This window comes from Strongylocentrotus purpuratus, unplaced genomic scaffold (genome assembly GCF_000002235.5).
Source record: "Strongylocentrotus purpuratus isolate Spur 01 unplaced genomic scaffold, Spur_5.0 spur5_scaffold_21, whole genome shotgun sequence".
NCBI lineage: Eukaryota > Metazoa > Echinodermata > Echinoidea > Camarodonta > Strongylocentrotidae > Strongylocentrotus > Strongylocentrotus purpuratus.
This window is the reverse complement of record NW_022145607.1, coordinates 31,809,836-31,831,125: the sequence shown is the minus strand read 5'-3', so window position 1 is coordinate 31,831,125 and position 21,290 is coordinate 31,809,836. Positions and strand designations below refer to the sequence as shown.

The 21,290-nt window shown below is 39.5% G+C and overlaps 2 protein-coding genes across 2 annotated transcripts; both read right to left on the bottom strand.

The window, feature by feature from the left end:
* Nucleotides 1-1,625: 1,625 nt before the first annotated feature.
* LOC100890281 (sterile alpha motif domain-containing protein 9-like) lies at nucleotides 1,626-8,265 on the bottom strand. Its single transcript, XM_030994519.1, has 3 exons — nucleotides 8,043-8,265; nucleotides 6,681-7,445; nucleotides 1,626-6,415 (listed from the first exon to the last, which is right to left on the bottom strand). Exons 1-3 carry the CDS (start codon nucleotides 8,056-8,058, stop codon nucleotides 2,058-2,060), a joined length of 5,139 nt encoding a protein of 1,712 aa, XP_030850379.1. The 5' UTR covers nucleotides 8,059-8,265; the 3' UTR covers nucleotides 1,626-2,057.
* An 81-nt stretch (nucleotides 8,266-8,346) lies between these two features.
* On the bottom strand, nucleotides 8,347-19,452 carry LOC115918916. Its single transcript, XM_030994326.1, has 6 exons — nucleotides 19,351-19,452; nucleotides 16,839-17,159; nucleotides 9,922-10,056; nucleotides 9,156-9,416; nucleotides 8,436-8,743; nucleotides 8,347-8,391 (listed from the first exon to the last, which is right to left on the bottom strand). The coding sequence occupies exons 2-6, from the start codon at nucleotides 17,002-17,004 to the stop codon at nucleotides 8,347-8,349; spliced, it is 915 nt and encodes a 304-aa protein (XP_030850186.1). The 5' UTR covers nucleotides 17,005-17,159; nucleotides 19,351-19,452.
* Between the last annotated feature and the right edge of the window lie 1,838 nt (nucleotides 19,453-21,290).

Here is a 21,290-nt window from a genome sequence, read left to right as displayed (position 1 = left end):
GCACTTTTTGAAAGCATTTGGGATAGGCAGAAAGGAAGGATTCCTTATGTTATGTGAAAGCCTATCCCTAAACACACGCATACAGGAAGAAGAAAATAAACAAACTATCATGTACAATCAGAGTATAATAATTAACAAGAGAGGGTAACAAATTTACTTTACAAAAGTCTCAAAGTTTCCACCTGAAATTGCCCATGCTATTCTACTGATTGTTAAACTTATTTAACAGAAATCACACCATACATGAGCGGAAATAGCAAAAATCACAGAAAATGTTGAGTCATCGTGTCAATTGCAGTAGGAAACACACCAAAATCAAATATTTCAACAGTAACAAGAATATATGAATTATGTCCTATGATACACAAACATTGAAATTGCTTTTTATTTACAGCTTCTATGAAAATAACACGAGTAATACAAGTATATAACAGCAAATCATGCTCCTTTTCCCTAAGTGATACAGAACAGTGTGTTATCATACATAGCTACATAGTTGAAAGCAGATACAATTTGATCTGCATTGTGTAAACAAGGCCACAATGGCAAATCAACAGCAATGGTATTCTGCCTACGCATAAGAGACCTCATATTAACAACCTCATTCTCCTTTACTCCAAAGAAAGATTGTACCGGTATTTCAAAATATTGATTCATATATTATTTGGGGGAATATAGTACAAAGCAAAAAACATACAACCTGAGCATATGGAAAACACTGACTGATAATCAACATCCCAAAGACATATCATGGCAAATAATCTTACGCTTGCTCAAAGTCTCTCACTGAGCGATTTTCTCTCTAAACAAGATTGCCTTGCAACCTCAGCACACGCAAATCCTTGGTGACATTATTCATAAAAAAATGATTATATACTGCTAAGCGAAGCAAAGTACAAACAATACCTTTCCTGCACCACTGAACAATAACTGTAATTCAAGTTGAAAAATGGAACATCTATGGCAACGATTTTAAAAGAAAATCATGTTTGAACGTCATATATAAATCTACTTCTAAATGAACATGGTTACATCTCATTGTAAAGAAAAAAAATGATCATATGATACTAACTTTAGCAGTTTTAACATCAGATACATGTAAGTTTAATACATTATTTTAACATGAATGAATGCAGGAAAATATTATTATTTGCGACAAACATGTGTGACTATTTCACAGAACTTTTTAAAGATGGAACATCCACTTTCCGTCATATAATCAATTCGCATAGATAAAATTTGGCCGCTCTTATAACACAGCTACATAACACTAAAAAAGTAATGCACCTGCTAAAAGGGAGTGTAGATTAACAAGACTACGTGTCTTTCCTGTGACCTGACTCGGGGCCAATCGGGTATAATACGACTACGAACGACGCAACTGCAGCAATCACGTGCGTGCAACATACGCGAAAGCGAAGCGTGAGGAGAACTTTGGTCTGTTTTCGCGAACGCTGACCATGTAGAGATTAAGTTGCCGACTCCCATTCGTTTACGTGCAGTTGGCCAAACACAAAGACTTGCGTTAACCAGTATTTGCCAAGATATACACAGCCTTTAATTATCTCATTATCTGGTTATCTCATCAAATCGGCTCTCAATTAACATAAGAAAGAGGAAATTATGGGGGACCAATGTGTACCGCTAAGGCATTGTTTGCTACATGTATATAGAGGGAGTAGCTACAAGTAGTGCAGTCCCGCTTTATGATGACAAGCATACTTTGAAATAAAGATCTCTTGAATTTATGTCTGACAGCTACAAATATTTAAGAGAAATAATTTCAAGTGTAAGTGTTTAGACTTCCTTCTATTGTACTTGGCAAGCATTCAGGAATTCATCAGAAAACAATACAATTATTCCCGTTGGAATTCCAAGAATATTCACTATTCTCAAGAAACAAACTTGCTAGTCTGATGATTAATGGGATCGAAATGGAGCACTCTGAACAAACTTTATCCATATAACTAAGGACACCTGCATGTATGTATTTGCTAAGCACCGTAATCTGTAGAAACTAGCTTCGTGATGTTCCATAGCATTTTAGAAGTCATAGCTTACATCAATAGCTCATCAATATCATCAATTTCATTGACATAGGAAGGGTAGTTTGTAGAACTTTCTTTTGCAATGAAGGGGGTCTCTCCTCTGTTGTCCTTGTAGACTACATCATATGCAAGAGGGCCAGCAAATGAGAACCCTAGGTAGAACTGAACAGGTTCCTGGCTAGGTAGACCCTTGATGGGAAGAGACAGAGTGATCTTAACTGGTTCTTCTCCATCAGGGTTATACGAGACAAAGTGCTTGCTGTCTAGGACACCATTCAACCGCCTGAGTCTCTTCTTGATGGAGTCTTCTTTCCATATGTCATACGTGACTCGTCCAATGGACTTCCGATGGACAAATGGAGATTTCTTACTCTGAAATCCAAGATAGAACTCTGTGGAAGGCTTCATGGGGCTGAAATGTTGACGAATTTTGGATCGTTTGGTCAGGTCGTGTCGAGACTCTGCATACACCTTATTGCGGTATTTACTATCCCACTTAGCCTTCAGTTGCCTAATTGTCTCTCCGATTGGTGTGCTTCCTTCTTTGGGTGTGCCATCGGGCCAATTCAACAGCATCTCAAAGAACAAGCCATAGAACCCATTGTCTTTTTCCTCCATCATCTTCAAGGTGTTCACTGACTTTCTGGCCTTTTCCTCATCTAATCCTTCATCGGAACAGACTGACAAGGCAAAGAGGGTAAACACAAAGTTCCTGATGTCAAAAAGACTTGGACTACCAAGGTTTTGCCTGAGCAAAGATTGAACGTGTTTGAGATCAGCCACTTTTGTCTTTGAAACCATGTCAAAGATCTGTTGGTATCCATCCGCATTCAGCATTTTCACTTCAGATCGTCTCATTGCATAAGCAGTTTCCACTGGGTACTTTCCAAGCGGTGGAGATGACAAGGCGAAGAAGCGTTGTCTGGCAGTGTAGATCTTCTCCAATTTGTCATCATAGATTCTGTACGAGGCTCCACCAAATCGTTGCTGTGCACAGTGAACAAGATAGTCAGTGAAACGCCCAAGTACTTCATCAACCCTCTCTGACAATGATTTCATGGTATCACTGAATTCAAGGAGTGAAGGTAGGGTGATTTCAGGAGGAATATAATCTGTCATTAGATACTTCCTCAAAGTCTCCAATCCTTCATTCCTGTAACGGAAAGGTCTCACTCTCTTCTGTACAATTTCCAGGAATTTACCAATTGTGATGATTTCACCCACAAAGCCAGCATAATTCCTTTTTCTTGTTTCTTCTACCATAGCCTTCTGAGCATTTTGAAATGCTGCGCAAGATTCACGGAAGGTGTCCAACAACTCCTTCATTTCACTGTCACTGGTAACTTCTTGGTCTACCCTGCCCCCATACAGTGTCATCATCTTCTGTCGAAGGATGATTCCTCTTGTGTCCCACAAGTATGAGTTGTTGTTAACAATGCCAAGTGCTATATTGATAGCTTGTTCTGCATTATTAAAATCATCTTCTCCCTTGCTGTGAAGTCGAGCCTTCTGTTGTGCTATGTATGGATCTTGAAATTTCTTGATGCCAACTTCCATGATCTTGTATGCCTTTGCCCTATCCTCTGCATATACATCTTCAATGAAAGGGGCAAAGTCAGTTTCTCTATCATCTCCGTACTCTTTCTTCAGTCTCCTTACCATCAAATCTCTGCAAACCTTCTGAATGTAGCCTTTGCTGTAAGACAAGGTGTCCAGAATTGTTGACTTCTCAAGAAGTTCAAGGATCATATCAGCAGGTTTTTGTTGAAAGACTTCACCAAGCTGATCTACAATCTCTGTTGCAATAACAGGATGGACGATTGCAAGGCCTTTCACACAGCCATCAATATCTTGAATGAATTCTTCAAGGAGAAGTAGGTTTAGAAATGGCTGCCTATCTTTCTCCCAGGGTCCAAATGTCTGTTGGCGACCACTCAACATCACTCTATGTTGTTTTTGCATAAAACCATCACAGGCAGAAACAGGCATTGCAAATCCAGGATTGTACATCTGCACTACAGCGATATACTTCAATAGATTGACTGCATTCAGGAGTGCCTTCTTGGGTTCTTTGTCAACTGGTGGAAGAATGCCTTTCACAACATTTTTCAGGTATTCAGGATTACACTCTTTTTTCATTACCATGAAAGCAAGAAGGAGCTCGGGAGACTCCTTTTCATTGAACACATTTCTCTGCTCAAGATCTTTGGTCTTCTTTGTGAACCACTGATTCTCTTCTTCTGTTAGTGTATGTTCAACACAAATGCTTGGCTTTGATTCTTCCTTCTGCTGATGACGTTCCGGCTCTGAGGTTCTTTTGCAATGGATAAGAACAAAAGCCAATCCATTGTTTTCTAAGTACCTGGTTTCTCTTTCAAGGCTTATTAGAAATGATCGCATGGTCTCAGAATCCAGGTTTTCCAAGAGGAGGACAACTGGCCCTGGCTTTTGTCCTTCCTCATAGCCATACTTGTGCAAGGCAACAAGCTGACTCACAGTGTCATTAGTAACCCTATTGACAACTGCACATCTGTATTGGCGGTGCAAGTCCCACAACAGGTTCTTTGCTACCGTTGTGCCTCCTGAACCTGCTACATGAAAGACAGTTGCCATGGAAATGTGGCGGACCTTCTTGCCTTGAGAGGTGAGTACTTTATGAACATCAGAATAGAGCCTTTTGTAGTTCTGACGCTTCAGAACATGATTGTAGCCCTTGCCTCCATTCAACCTCTCTTCTGACAGATAGAAATTCCACCAGTCAACTCCATGACCTTGATAGTATCGTAGCTCGTTCTCTTGAACAAAGTCCAAGAATTTGGGGTTACTCTCATCCATAGAAGTGTTTTCACACTCATTCTTTGCTAGGATGGATATGTCTGTCCACTGACTCTGGTGTTTCTTCATTAGGTCACACTGTCCTTTAGGAGCCACAGGAAGTACTGGCAAACGTGTCTCACAGGACCCTAGAAGTCTCAACATGTATGTGTTGATATCCTGCCATGGCACTCCTCCAAGACATCTATCTTTCATATCCTTGCTTGAAACGATGCTTTGACTTTCAAGATGCTGTATCCATTTGTGCAGTATACCTTGATTCTCTGCGATGACAGTGAAACGTTTCAGATCCTGAAACGATTTGGAAGTGTAGAACTCCCTGAACAACTGAGTCATGACCATGATATCTGAATATGAAAGCAGGAACAACACAACGACTGCTCTGCCTGGCGGAATGACACCAGGGTGAGAGAAGAACCGGACAGTGTTCAAGACTGCATGTGAGCGCTCTCTCATCCAGTCCATATCTGACATCTTGTCCTTTCCTTTCAGATTCACATCATTCCGACCATTAGGGAACACCCAAACAGGAATCTCTGGAAAGTAAATTCCTTCTCTAAGGGCATTTACATCCTCAGTCTCGACTGTGAATGTATCTGCACTCAAGATCTTGATTGATTTCCTCTGATTCACATACTGACAGAGCCCTGTCTTGTTGGAATCTGCATTGCAGTCAAAGACAACATTCCAACTGACAGAAGACATGAAACCAAACCGTTCCTCCAACTCTGCAGAACTCAACTGTTGAGCGGGTGTGTTGACAACCAGAACTGGGTAATATGATGAATCAAGCTCACCTTTGTCAGACCCAAGAAGAAGATTAGTAAGCTTCCTTTCTGTATGTGAGTCACTGTCCATACCTCCAATCCCAGATCCCTGATACAGTGATTTTTGCCTTTCTGGATGATCAAACGGAGGCAATATTAAATCCACTTCAGAGGGATTTGGTGTGGCAGAAGTATAGGATGACCCGTATCCTGTCTCCCTGTCTATAGTAGATTCAACAGTGTCCTTTTCCATCTCCAGCGATGTAACAGGAACTTCGCTTAGAGAAGGAGCTCTTGTAGTTTGTTTTTTACCTGAAGCCTCTACACCTCTAGAGTCTAATTGGATGTTACCCATAGGTGAAGAAGATGAGGTATTTTGCATACTTTCTACCTGTGTTACAGGTTCATCTGCATCTGCTGATGTTGCTGGTGGTGGGGTAGGCTCTTGACTGGGTGTATTCACACTCTCCATTGCACTTACCTTGGAATTTCCATCCCTTCTGTCAGATGATTCAGATTCTTGAGTTGCCACCATGCCCATTCGTTCTTTTTCAAGGTAATGCTCCCTCCTTAACATCAACCTTCTGCAATATGTTGCAGAGAGTTCGAAATCTTCTATCAGTTCAGCTTTTGTATACCTTACCAACATGAAACCATCCACCCCTTTCAACTTACTGACAAGTTCATCAGAGAGATGTACGTTACTTTTCAGCCAGATGGCCACCTCTTCTTCTGTCCAGTCCATCATCTTTTTTGATGCTTCACCTGAAATATTTAAGAAAAAAAGTGTCAAATTTAGAAAGTCCTAAATATTATCATATATATATATATATATATATAACAAAAAAATACATATTCACTTTTACTAGACATTTGTTCACATAATCAACAATGCTGTCTCAGAAATATACATTGTTCTTTTGGTAATAATGCAATATTAATAATTTCATTTAGCCAGGAAAAATTCATCAGGACAAATCTTTGAGATATAGAAGTACAAGTAGCTCAATGTAAATATAATTGTTCTTACCTGGATGTGCTTTCTCTGTGCTTGTTGCAGAATCTTTTTCTTTGTCCACAGCATCGTCTGGCCTACATTTCTCCTGGCTCATTGATACATGTGATGCCAATGAAGCAACTTCTCCAGGTGTTGCCAGAGAAGAACTACCAGCTAGGTGACCAGAATTTTCTTCCTCATGAGTGACTATCTGCTGTCTGACTGTGGATTCCGGGACAACTGGGTGTCCTTGGTGGGCCATGAGATCTGACGATGATGTTCTGTCTTCATTCAACGCTTCCCTATTCTCAAAATCTATTGACAGACTAGTGCTTGGAAGGATTGGGTCAATGACTGCATGTGAAAGTAGATCCCAAGCACCACTTCCTTCAGGCGCAACATCTAGAACGATGTCCTCTAGAACTAGCTGCTTGTTTTTTTCAGAGACGAGCACCTTTCCAAGCTGATGTCCGATGCGGCCGCTTTGGACATCACTTTGAAGCCAACGTAGCCCTTCAATGGTGTACACCTTCACATGGAAATGAATGGAATCATGAGTCAATCCAATGAGCTTGTAGAATCCATCCCTCCCTATGCTCCTCTCCAAGCACTTCACCAAGTCTGTGTGACGCTTGCACAAGTTGCTGAATGTCTTCAGCCCCTCTAGAAAATCTGCTGCTACTCCTGTGGATGGGACTAGACTGACCTCTGAGGAACTGGCATCTAGGAGAGCTTTTATTTTACCTTGTGCTTCTTCCCTTACCAACTGGTTGGAATGGGTGACATTGAGCTGAACTTCTGTGGAAACAAGAGACAACATGAACCATTCATGAACAAGAACAAGGTATAAAAATAAGCTTAGTTGTAAGAGGACATTGCTTTGTTCTTCTCCACAAAAAAGAAAAGAAGAAAGCTACGGCCCCAAAACAGAGACCGACACAAAAACTAGAACATTGATGGGAGTTATTAAAAAGCTTTGAGGACTAATGTATATCTTATCGGACATGCAACAGAAGCAACAACAATCCTGCTAGGTGAACTAAACATCTAAGAATCACATCCTGACTTGGAATCGTCTCTGAAGTGTTGGTGAATATAGAATGTCATACCTGCATCACGTTTCATCGGCTGATATTCATACATTGGCGATGTCTTCCCATCTTTGGTGATGGTAACCCGCTAAAATTGCACTGGATTTTACTTCATCACATTTACAGCATTAGGGTTTTAAGCGGGTTTTTACTTTAAGTTAGGTTTTGGGTTCTAGGATTAGGGACAGGTATATCATGTTGGGTCCAGGGATGAAAGTAAAAATTTGGTCAGTGATGCTGAGTAATTATTGTTCCAGGAGCAAATTTCGTACTCCAAAGAAAGCGTGAATGTAAAATATCATACCTGCCACTCCCTCCATAGGCTGGTCTTCACTGATAAGCAAAGTCTTCCCCTCATTGGTGACACCCAAGTGATTCTGGCCTGGTTATTACAAGAAAAAGCTTTGAATTAGTTTCAGGTACAGTAGATGCCAATACAATTTCCATCTCCTGCATTATCTATTTCCTGTTTTGCTCAGTCTAATTCTACAATTACTCTGTCCACTATGATGAGAGGAACATGTTTGTTCTTTTTCTGTCTACGTTGGTCCAAACAAAATAGCTACCTAAAGTGAAATGTAGATTCTCTGAGATATTTTGATCAAGTCTCAAATGAAAACATGAATTACATCTGTGTTCTTGACGTTGCACTTCTGAAAAAAGAAAGAAAGGAAACATCTGAAGAACATGAATGTACTGAAAACTTACGGATCTTATATGCTATTCTTCTCTCACGGCATGCCTCCAGAATCCTGGCGAGAGTTTCGACCTGGTCGATCTGAGCTGTTTGTTCCTTTTGCCACTTCACCATGACGTTGTAGCGAACATCTACAGAATGACTGTTGCTGTCCTCTCGAATACTGCAGATCCTCGCATAGGTCAGACCTAGTCGAAGACTCAATGGGATCAACTTAGCCACATGGAGTTCCTCTGCTATATCCCACAGCTGCAAATCCTGGAAAGATCTTCCAAAAAAGCTGTTGCATGTGTGCTGCTGCTCAAAAACTGAAAGAAACCAAAACACAATGGATTATGTTTCACTTTCAATCTAAATACCAAAGCAGGGAGCATTGTTTGCGTATATTTAACATGACATTTTTAACAAAAAGTCATCCTCATTCTCATGTTCCATGTTTGGTCAATCATCACAGCGTTACAGTCTTTCAGAAATGCTTCCTAAATAATCTAGTTACCCTTTGACTTACACAATTTGAGGACTTGTTTCCAGTCTAGGTCCTCATCGGTCATCAGGATCACCATCACCCATTCTCATATTTAGCAAGGTTGGTTTTACATACCTTCTTTACAGTCTAGGAACACCATTCAATGCCCTGAAGAGAAACTTGTTACCCCCATTTCCTGTTTAGCTCTACATCTATTTTTTACAGTATTGTAGCACTACCAAGCTTGGACTTACACAATTTGAAGACTTGTTCCTGGTCTAGACCCTCATCTGTTGTCAGAACCTTGAAGAAGAACTTGGACAGGTCACCTCCTTGGTCATTGTACCACTGGTAGAGCATCATGAAGGTTTTCTCTTCCTGTTGGCACATGGGGCTTCTTTCATCAAGCAGGATCTTCAGCTTTATCTGAGGTAGACCAAGCTTCAGTCCCAATGGCATGAATCTGTGCGGTGAAATGACCTCACTGACCTTCCACAGAGTGAGTTCGGTGAGCTCTGAAGGATGTTTAAAAATGAAAGGAAAGTGTAGCTCAAAAGGAAAATAAGATACAGAACTGATGATACTTGTAATCATCTTTGTGACTGCAAAAAATTGACCTTTTCGGATTTCAATCAATTTTTTGTCTTTTATTCATATTAAGCTGAAACAGGTTTCAAGATAGTCTTCTCTTTGGGTTTGAAGTTATTTCTTCACTTACAGTGGGCCTCCTGAAAATTGCATGGTGTCGTTTCAACCCTTATGGATCCACCAAGTTAAAAAAAAAAAAAAAGTTATTACAGATGTCAACACATTGGCTTTATACACCAAAAACACATACCAGTCTTGGTTAGATCCATGATTGCCTTTTAAACACAGGTATAGATTAATCTTTCACTGGAAACAGTTAGATAGTCTTGTAGCCTTCGCATATACTGTATCTATCCTATGATAAATACAATGTTGGACAGGGAGATAATCTGTGTGACATAATTAAAAACGATAACTTAATCAAGGATATACCTGGCAGATTCTCTAGCAAGTTCTCTTGTACTTCCACATCGCATGAAGGTTGGTCAACCAGTCGGCTGCTGTTTTGGAGTAGAGCCATGCTGTCTCGTTGAACGTCTTCCTCTTCAAGTCGCATTGCAGCTATTGCTTTGAAGAAAGATTTAAAAAAAAGAGATGAAAATAATGACTCGGCATGGCAATTACGGAAAACTACCCAAATTTTCACTAACTATATGATACAGATCACCTTTTTATTAGAGGTGTAATGAACTAATGATTCAAGTAGGACAGGGTTTGGCAAGACATTAAAGGGGGTGTAGCATGACGAGACTACTTGTTTTCCCGTCGCCCAACTCGGGACCAATCGGGTATCATACGACTACGGACGACGCGGCCGCAGTATTCACGTGCGCGAAAAATACGCAAAGCCTAAGCGTGAGGAGAATTTTAGTCTGTTTAGCGAACGCTAGTGCGCGCTGACCGTTAATTAAGTCCATTCATTTACATGCAGTCGTCCAAAAGAAGTTGGAGGTGGTGTTAACCAGAATTTGCCATGCTACACCCCCTTCAAACTCCTTCTGCCAATCTCCAACCAGGAGAGATACCCAGTAAGAAGAAATTCTGTTAATGCTTTATTACATGTAGATGCAGCAGATGCAGGGATTATTATAATTGGGATTCAATGGGGGCATCAATGGGGATTCAATTGGTAAATCGATTCAGTGATAAACTAATACTTCATAATCGATATTGGCAACTGTCCACCAATTAGGTATATTCTATTCTCAATTGTATTAACTTCATCACATAGATCAATTGAAGTGTATTCAAGAGAAACATACAGGCTCGTACACATATATATACTAAATAATTTTTAAATATGTACACTGTATATTGTTTCTTGGTTAGTAATCATATAATCAATATATCTATTGCTAAAACGTGAATGTAATTGTAACATGATCAGACAAAATAATCTATTGGTTAATAGTGAAGGAAATAGAAATAACAAAAATGATGTGCATTGTCTTAATTTGCTTAACAAATCATGATAAATGTATTTTTCTGTCACACGTGTAAAGTAATAATGAATATGCATGAGATGCATAGATCTGTTGGTTTCTATTGCTTTCTATTGGTCCTATTGGTTTCTATTGGTCTTATTGGTCCTATTGGTTTCTATTTTTCCAATTGGTTTCTATTGGTCCTATTGGTTTTAATTGGTTTCAATTGACCCTATTAGAATTTAATGGGATTTTAATTGGACCAATCGGCTCCATAAGACTTTAAAAGGTTTTAAATTGGTTTCAATTGGACCAATTGAAGTCCAACTTCAGGCCAATTGGTCCAATTGAAACCAATTGGGGACCCATTAAAGTCTAATGGGGCCTAGGCCAATGGAGCCAATGGGTCTAATTGGTCCAATTAGGGACAATCTGGACCAATTGAAACCATCTGAAGTCATTAAAGTCCCATTGAAACCTGTTAAAACCTATTGAGACCAATTGAAACCAATTGAAAATTCAATTGGTGTTCAATTGGTTTCAATTGGATTTTCGTCTTGGGGTGGTGCGACTTTCAGCAAGACCGGGTCAATTTCTTTACAATTCCAAAACCTCACAGTATAATAACTAGAAATATCGCAATATGTATGCCCCGGCACTTGCAGCGATTTTTGTGTCATCCTTATGTTCAAAGGAGGGAGAAAGATCCTCTCTCCCCTCCCTGAAACAAAAGGAAGACTTTGAGATCGCCTATAGTGAGTCGGACTGTTGTCAACACTAGGAGCAGCATCACCAAAACAATGTGTGTGTACATTAGACTATAATGCATCTCTGTAGAAAATTTGAAAGAAATCTATGGATGAGCGCATGAGATACAAATGACCTTTGACCCTATTAAGGACGGAACAATGAGGGCAGCATCGCCCAAGAGTGAAGATGTGTAGATTGTACCAAGATACATCTCCATACAAAATTTGTAAGATATCTGTCGTGAAATATGACCTGCAGAGCACACACCTAGCTAGACATGTACTCACCAAAATATGACCTTTGACCCCATAACAGAAGTACACAGGTAGCAGCATCACCAAACACCAAAGATGAGTAGATTTGACCAAGATTTAATTACAAACGCTGCTGAAATGAGTGATATTCTGGGACTTTTTTTTGTAGATCATCCTTTTTTTGCTCATTAGTAGGCCTACGGGGTCTATTCGCTATTCATAAGGACCGCTATTCATAAGGTCCGCTATTCATAAGGACCGTTATTCATAACGTGTAAATTCCCGTACTTCCTGGTCCGCTATTCATAATGGCAAAAGAGGGTCACTATTCATAACGAAATAAGGTTCGTTAATCATAAAGACCGCTATTCATAACGTGAGATGAGGGTCGCTATTCATAATTCATATTAAGGGTCATTAATCATAAGGACCGCTATTCATAATATGAAATCAGGGTCGCTATTCATAATAGGAGAAGAGGGTCGCTATTCATAATACGAAATAAGGTTCATTACTTATAAGGGTCGCTATTCATAATACGAAATGAGGGTCTCTATTCATAATAGAAGAGGGTCGCTATTCATAACAGGAGAAGAGGGTCGCTATTCATAATACGAAATGAGGTTCGCTATTCATAATAGGAGAAGAGGGTCGCTATTCATAATACGAAATAAGGTTCTTTACTTATAAGGGTCGCTATTCATAATACGAAATGAGGGTCGCTATTCATAGTAGGAGAAGAGGGTCGCTATTCATAACAGGAGAAGAGGGTCGCTATTCATAATACGAAATGAGGGTCGCTATTCATAATAGGAGAAGAGGGTCGCTATTCATAATAGGAGAAGAGGGTCGCTATTCATAATACAAAATGAGGGTCGCTATTCATGATAGGAGAAGAGGGTCGCTATTCATAATAGGAGAAGAGGGTCGCTATTCATAATATGAAATGAGGTTCGCTATTCATAATAGGAGAAGAGGGTCGCTATTCATAATACGAAATAAGGTTCATTACTTATAAGGGTCGCTATTCATAATACGAAATGAGGGTCGCTATTCATAATAGGAGAAGAGGGTCGCTATTCATAACAGGAGAAGAGGGTCGCTATTCATAATACAAAATGAGGGTCGCTATTCATAATAGGAGAAGAGGGTCGCTATTCATAATAGGAGAAGAGGGTCGCTATTCATAATACAAAATGAGGGTCGCTATTCATGATAGAAGAGGGTCGCTATTCATATTAGAAGAGGGTCGCTATTCATAATACGAAATGAGGTTCGCTATTCATAATAGGAGAAGAGGGTCGCTATTCATAATACGAAATAAGGTTCATTACTTATAAGGGTCGCTATTCATAATACGAAATGAGGGTCTCTATTCATAATAGAAGAGGGTCGCTATTCATAATAATAGAAGAGGGTCGCTATTCATAATAGGAGAAGAGGGTCGCTATTCATAATACGAAATGAGGGTCTCTATTCATAATAGAAGAGGGTCGCTATTCATAATAGGAGAAGAGGGTCGCTATTCATAATACGAAATGAGGTTCGCTATTCATAATAGAAGAGGGTCGCTATTCATAATACGAAATAAGGTTCATTACTTATAAGGGTCGCTATTCATAACACGGAAGAGGGTCGCTATTCATAATACGAAATGAGGGTCGCTATTCATAATAGAAGAGGGTCGCTATTCATAATAGGAGAAGAGGGTCGCTATTCATAATAGGGGAAGAGGGTCGCTATTCATAGTACGAAATGAGGTTCGCTATTCATAATAGGAGAAGAGGGTCGCTATTCATAATACGAAATGAGGGTCGCTATTCATAATAGGAGATGAGGTTCGCTATTCATAATACGAAATGAGGGTCGCTATTCATAATACGGTATAAGGGTTGCTATTCATAAAAAAAATGTAAATTAAATAAGCAATAAACATCAGTAGGCGAAATAATGGATAGGGGATACCCCACGGCTATAGCGTTGGCGGGAGGGGGCCACATGGCCCCGAATATTTGTAGAAACATTTATTGAAAACATATTGAAAACATTTCTGTACAAAAGAAAAGAAAAAGGCGTGCCCCCCCCCCATCAGTCCGACCATTCAGCCTACCCTCCCTGCAGTATTTTCGTGGTACAAGTACGTATTACTGACAATTCTCGTCCAATTAGTTCATAGATGGCGTAGACTGTTTGTGTTTTACGGGGGGGGGGGGGGGGGGAGGGGTGCGGTTGGGGTGTAGCAGTGTTGCCATCAAGGGGTTGATCTATCATGTCCCTTACCTTCAGCAAAGGATGGAAGCGACAAAAAGGGGGTTGTAGGCAGGGGCGTCGCTAGACCTTTTTCAGTTTGAGGGGGGGGGGGGGTGAAGAGGCCACCGAATACCGACAAAAATAGCTACCAATTATATATTAACATATTATGTTAATGCCAATGTCCCAATGTCTACAAATTTAACCCTATAAATCCGGGGCCAGAAGCTAAATTATTTTCACCCCCCCCCCTTCCCGTGCGAAGCGCGGAAGCTTCGACGTTCCATTAAAATATTAGAGAAAGAAGACGATTCGTTGTACCGTTCACTACTCTTAATCCTTGTCTGAATTCATTTTCCCCCGTATAAGTGCCCTTCAAAGCTTATTTTGATCCCTCCCCTGTTGTTTTCTAGAACTTCCATGATGACCTAGTACATTGTATAATGCTTTAATTGCAAATGGTTTACCTAGTAAGATGCATGTGCTTGCTTGCATTGAGGTCATTTCAGGTCTTACATATTGATGAGCTGTTTGAAATTAACTAGGAGGTATGCGTGTATTGGGGAATGTGGCTTGCTGCTCTACTTTTTTTTTTAAACTTCCCACGGCATGTAATGAGTGTTTAGTGTACATTATATGGGACGTACAGTGATAGATGGAAAGTTATTTCAGTATATTCGAAATGACTTTTAGGTAACTCCTTTTTCCTCCCACATCATCAACATTCATTCATTTCATTTCATCTACATCATCAACATTCATTCATTTCATTTCATCTACATTTAGGTAACTCCTTTTTCCTCCCACATCATCAACATTCATTCATTTCATTTTCATCTGCATCATCAACATTCATTCATTTAATTTCATCTACATTTCATTTCATCTACATTTCAGTTCATGAAATGCATTCAGAAAATGAAGGAAAAAACACACGAAAATAACCCGTTAAAGCGCGGAAGCTTTAACGTTTCATTAAAATATTAGACAAAGAAGACGATTCGAACGATTCGGGCGACTCTTAATCATTGTCTGAATTCTCAAAAAGGTTTCTTTATTCGATAAAAAGTCACACTTCGTAGGGGAAAAAAAAATTACCGACATAATACATCTCACCGACTTCAAACTTCTACATAAATATAGTATACGAAGATCGAGCAAGAATACCAATTTATTTTTGTTCTCCTCATAAGTAAGGAAGTAAGATTTTCAAGATTTAAAGTCAAATAAGATACGATTTTGCGACCGTAAAGCATTAAGCAAACGGTGGCGTCCCCTTTATGATGTTTTTTTTTTAAAAGTAGGTCTATATTTTCTTTTAAGCTTTGATAATTATATAAAAATACATTCCCCTAATCTAGCTAATACATTTCCCCCGCTCCAGTGGTGACAAAAAAGGGAAACATAACACACACATAATCCTATCGTAATTTGTCCCCCTTGTGCGAACCCTCCCCCTCCCCCCTCCCCTCAACTGATAGTCAAACTTAAGAAAATTTACTTTGGTGACAAGACCATATATATTATAAGGAAACCACCTCAGCCCACCCCCCCCCCCCCCCGAAAATAAATATTAAGGTCCGCTACCTGAATGTCTGAGTCGTCATCACAAATGTCAAACCTACTTAAAAACAAGACAAATATTCAGGGCCATGTGTCGCCTTGGGGGTGTCATCCGTCCAATATTTCCATTTGTTATGAGCATTTTGGATATTGCTTAGGCCTATTTCATTTTATGAATAACAACCCTCATCCCGTATTATGAATAGCGACCCTAACTCTATATTATGAATAGCGACCCTCATTCGTATTATGAACAGCGACCCTCTACTCCTATTATGAATAGCGACCCTCTTCTCCTATTATGAATAGCGACCCTCATTTCGTATTATGAATAGCGACCCTCTTCTCCTATTATGAATAGCGACCCTCTTCTCCTATTATGAATAGCGACCCTCATTTCGTATTATGAATAGCGACCCTCTTCTCCTATTATGAATAGCGAACCTCATTTCATATTATGAATAGCGACCCTCTTCTCCTATTATGAATAGCGACCCTCTTCTCCTATTATGAATAGCGAACCTCATTTCGTATTATGAATAGCGACCCTCTTCTCCTATTATGAATAGCGACCCTCTTCTCCTATTATGAATAGCGACCCTCTTCTCCTATTATGAATAGCGAACCTCATTTCGTATTATGAATAGCGACCCTCTTATCCTATTATGAATAGCGAACCTCATTTCGTATTATGAATAGCGACCCTCTTCTCCTATTATGAATAGCGACCCTTATGAATAATGAACCTTACGAATAATGACCCTTTTCTCCAATTATGAAAAGCGGTCCTTATGAATAGCGGTCCTTATGAATAACGGACCTTATGAATAGCGGACCTTATGAATAGCGGACCTTATGAATAGCGACATTGACCCTCCCCTACGCTCTCAGTTTAAAATACCACACTTTTCAGATACCATCCAACCTCTTCGACAACCGATTTGCCAATAGTTTGAAGTTTTCTGCTAATTATGTCAATTGACTTCATCTCACAATACAAGAGTAAACGAAAATCATTTAAAGGAAAAAGTGGATCCACATTCTCATATATGGGTCACAGGACTGAATGTTTGCCTGAAAATTAAATGTCATCTCGATTGAAACTAACCTGTGGCTCCATCCATCATGGGCCGTGCTTTCTCTTCGTCTCCTGGTGTCCCTTGGGGATCGGTACTGGGTTCTTTTGAATTCTCATCTTTGGTGTTTCTTGGGCTGTCCTTTGCTGATAACTGTTCCCCTTTCTTGTTCTTGTGTGGAACCCTCTTCTTAGGCATGGTGACCACATGGAATGTGATCACTTTGAATCTTCAGGAATACACGCTAAACCTTTGCTTCCTGAATTCCTAGACTCTTGGTAATTGAAGTATCCATTGATGACGCACTTGAAACAAAGGCTGCCTTGATGGCTCAAGTGGCAATTGTTAGAGCTCTGCAAAGGTTAATAGATAAAAAAAGAAAGTCACAGGAAGGTCAATTGTGTCAACTATTGGGCTCATGAAAGTAACCCTTTAGCGCATGACCGCTCTTCCTATTATTTACTGGAAGTGGAACTGAAATTGCAAGCTGGAAGCGCTAAGCCTCTACGACATGGGGATATGTCCGGGGCCCTTAACCTTAAGATGCTCTATGGTACATTTTGAGGCATTTCTTAATGAGTAAATTGAACATTATGTGAATTTTGTTTGTTTTTGGAAGGTGAATATTTTTTTTAAAAAATTGTGATTTTTTTTTTTTTTTTTTTTTTGGGGGGGGAGGGGTAAAAGGGGGGGGGCATGCTTACCCCCCCCTCTCAGCCCTGGTAACAGAGACAAAATTTGGTGTACAGTGTCTTTGTTTACGTTACCGCCCATTTAGAATGAATTAAAACAATGAGTTCCTGTTGAAAAAATGATCATATAAAAAAAGATTGAGCAGCGAGAGCAGTACTATACAATAATGGCCTCTCTCATGACACATTCGCATCAATCCCACCACCCCCCCCCCCCCTCCGTGTTATTTAGGGGACGGGTATGCATGTTCCCTTCCTTTGAAACCACCCCCATACCTCGATCTGGTGTGTAAGGTCAATACGATGCATGAGAATTGATATATTATGAAGGCTCCAGAGCTGCTGGACATGCTGAGAAGAACAAAACAGGCCAGTTATGAAAAGAATCTCCTCTTAAACACACAAAAGACAAAGATACTAGTAATAGACGGGAATCGAAGAGATTTTGATGATTTAATTTTGGATGGAGAAAAAATTGCTGAAGTCCAGGATTTCATATACCTGGGATCACTTGTTAGCGCTAAAGGATCAAGTGAGAAAGAAATCAAAAGGAGATTAGCTATAGCAAGGAATGCAACTCAGAAAATGGTAAAGATCTGGAGAAGCCGGGGAATAAATAACAGTTTAAAGTTAAAGATAGCACTGACATCTATATTTCCCATTGCTACATACGGAAGCGAGACATGGGCCATGACCAAAGAGATGAAAAGAGAGTAGACGCGTTTGAAATGTGGGTGTATCGGCGAACACACAGGGTTCCATGGACAGACAGAAGAACAAACCGATGGGTACTGGACAAGCTGGATACACAGATGTTGCTCAGAAAGAGTATTGCCAGAAGGAAACTGCAGTTTTTTGGCCATGTAGTAAGGAGAGACGGTCTTGGAAATTCCCTTATAACAGGAACAGTAGAAGCCAAGCGAAGAAGAGGCAGACCTGCTATTTCCTGGTTCAAAGCTGTCAGAGGCAACGAGAGCAACAGCTGACAGAGAAGGATGGCGTAAACTTGTAGCCACAGCAGCGCAGCTAGCACCACCTGACTAAAGAAGAAGAAGATATTACACAAAGATAAAATGAATATAATGATTCTAAAGTATGATTCTCTTAAAAACAATTGCAAATTGCTTGAGAGATTTTAGACTTAAACAGCTCAAAATATTGTACAATATTGTACATGCATGCAGGAATGAGCCGAGCCCGAAACAAGTCCATTGGTGTGGCTGTTGGTCAAAGGTCACTACAGTACAGGAAAGTCCAAATGAATTTTGAAGTATGTTTGAGTGACAAGTTCTAATCTTGGAAATGAAATAAACTTGTCATATGCAAACTAACAACAGGAAAACAGTCATTTTTATATATCTAAAATGAATGAGAAGACGCGTCTATAATGGACGGTTTCCTTCACTCTTCAGTGAGTACATGACTATGTCCAACGCACGAAACAAACAAATCAAATTAATCAAATTAATCAAACGTACACAATTACAATTTGAAAGTCAAGCTAGGAGCCATGGCCCATACATTTTTTAAAGATTACTTTCAGATTCAAAATATTCCTCTCTCTCTCTCTCTCCAGACTGTGCTGATCATGCAGTTCCACAACTCTGACAGTCTCACTCACTTTACTGTCCAAAATTTCCCAAATTGTCTCCAACCTACATGTAGATCGACTATATCGACTCTCTGCAACGTGTGCGTACATACTACATGTACCTAGTAGTCTGTAGATCCAATGAATGGATGGATGCCACTCTTTTGCAAGTAGACTCTATATCGATCTGCATGTATACATCTAATTTCTTAAGTAAAATCAACATCAATTCGTTTTTAAATTCATGTATGTCTGTTTTACCGTTCTCGGACTGTTCTCCTTTAAGGCTGGATGGTTTCCGTTCTTCTCTTGTTTCCCTCTCTCTTTCATTCGTCCAGATGATATGCAGGCGGCGCGGGCGAGCGCGAGATCACATACTTGAATTGCTGGTGTTCAACATTCAATGGGAAAAACCAGGGAGTGGGGAAAACCCACTATGCTGTTCTGCGCTTGCGCCCATTTTTCATAGAGGGCTCGATCGTTCTGTCTACATCATGACCCTCTCATGACCTATAATAAAAGCAGGATAAAAGAGAGATATTAAATAAATTAATGAAAGTTTGATATCCAATCAAAAATCGAAAATTTATCTATTTGTTAAGTTATCATCAGCTAGTGAAACACAAATAACCTTCACTGTGACAGATGAGAGGTATAAAATCCCTGGTCGACCCCGCCCCCCACCCACTCAGTGTTATTTAGGGTACATATGCGTGTTCCAAGCGACCCCCCCCCCCCCCTTTCAGCAAAAGTCCCGTGTGTAAGGTCAATACGGGTCGACCTTTTTCTTTTGTTATATACGAGCCTTTTTCAGCACCTCCCCCCCCCCCCCCCCCCCCTTTCAGCAAAAGTCCGATGTGTAAAGTCAATACGGGTCGACCCTTTTCTTTTGTTAAAGGACATTTTGGTAACACGCGTCCGTTCTCGGAGTTGGGGGGGGGGGGGCGGGGTCACCACATCATCGGAGCGGCGCGCCCTCTCTCCCTCCCCCGATATAGGCACCCGGGGAAAAGAAAGCTAGAATTACCCCCCCCCCCCCCCCTCCTCGAATTATATCTACGTTAATAACAAGGGAGAAAAGCGACCGAGCGGTTTTTTTTCCATGTATATGTAACCATCAAAAACGCAATTTCTATGCATTTTACCCAGGAATTTACCTATAGGGAGTACTGCAGTTGAGCGCAATAGGTATACAGTTTTGAATAATGGTAAACGATATTCTCAAATCCTAGGACAAATCTTGTCAAGGAATTTAGTAAGGAAACCAAAAGTTAAGGTTTCATATTCAAACGTCAAAAATGTGCTAGTATTATTTTGATGATTATTATAACAATTATCATAATAACAGTAATCAAAGTTAATGTTATGATAAAAATAATAATAATAATGATAATAATAATAATAATGATAATAATAACATTTTTAGAATAATATTTCTTTGCAATTATGATATAAATAAAATGGACTTGAATGGATGGATTACCATTGTTTTATAAAGACATGTTGAAAGCCTTACACAAATTAGATAAGTGCGGATATTTTGGAGAAAATAATAATATATTTATTTTTTTAATAATAAGTGTATAGGCCTATGTCTCAGCAATAAAACATTTTTCGATGTAGATTTTTTTCCAGAAAGGTATACTTCAAGCATCAGATGTAATCGTCAGAGGTCATTTAAAACCAATCTTACATTTTTATAATTTGGGTTTTGCAACTGAAAGGCTGAATTCAAAAGATCTTTTCAGCAATCAGAGAAGAATGGATACAAAGTGATTTTATGAAAACTTTGAAATAGAATTGATGATGTTTGGACGTTCATATAAATTTCAGTAATATGATTACTTTATTGAATAATTTCCAAAAGATAACACATCACATGTTACAGTTACTGTGAACATAATCTTGGATTGAGGGAATTGAAAGATACATTCTGAAGGATAAAATGTGCAATGTTATGTAATAAAAAAGAGAGTTTCAATACAAACAATAATTACAAGAGGCTGTTTGTACGAAAAGAGAGCTCTTTAAATTTGGTTTTGGGTCAGACCATTTTTGTTCCTTTTCGAGACAAGAAGTAGAGACATACCAACATTTATTTTTAGATTGTCATGGAGTTAAACGATTGTGGCAGGAGGTAAATAAAAGTTACATTTAATCGAAGTTCACAGTGATGAGTGGAAACCCATACATAACTTTAT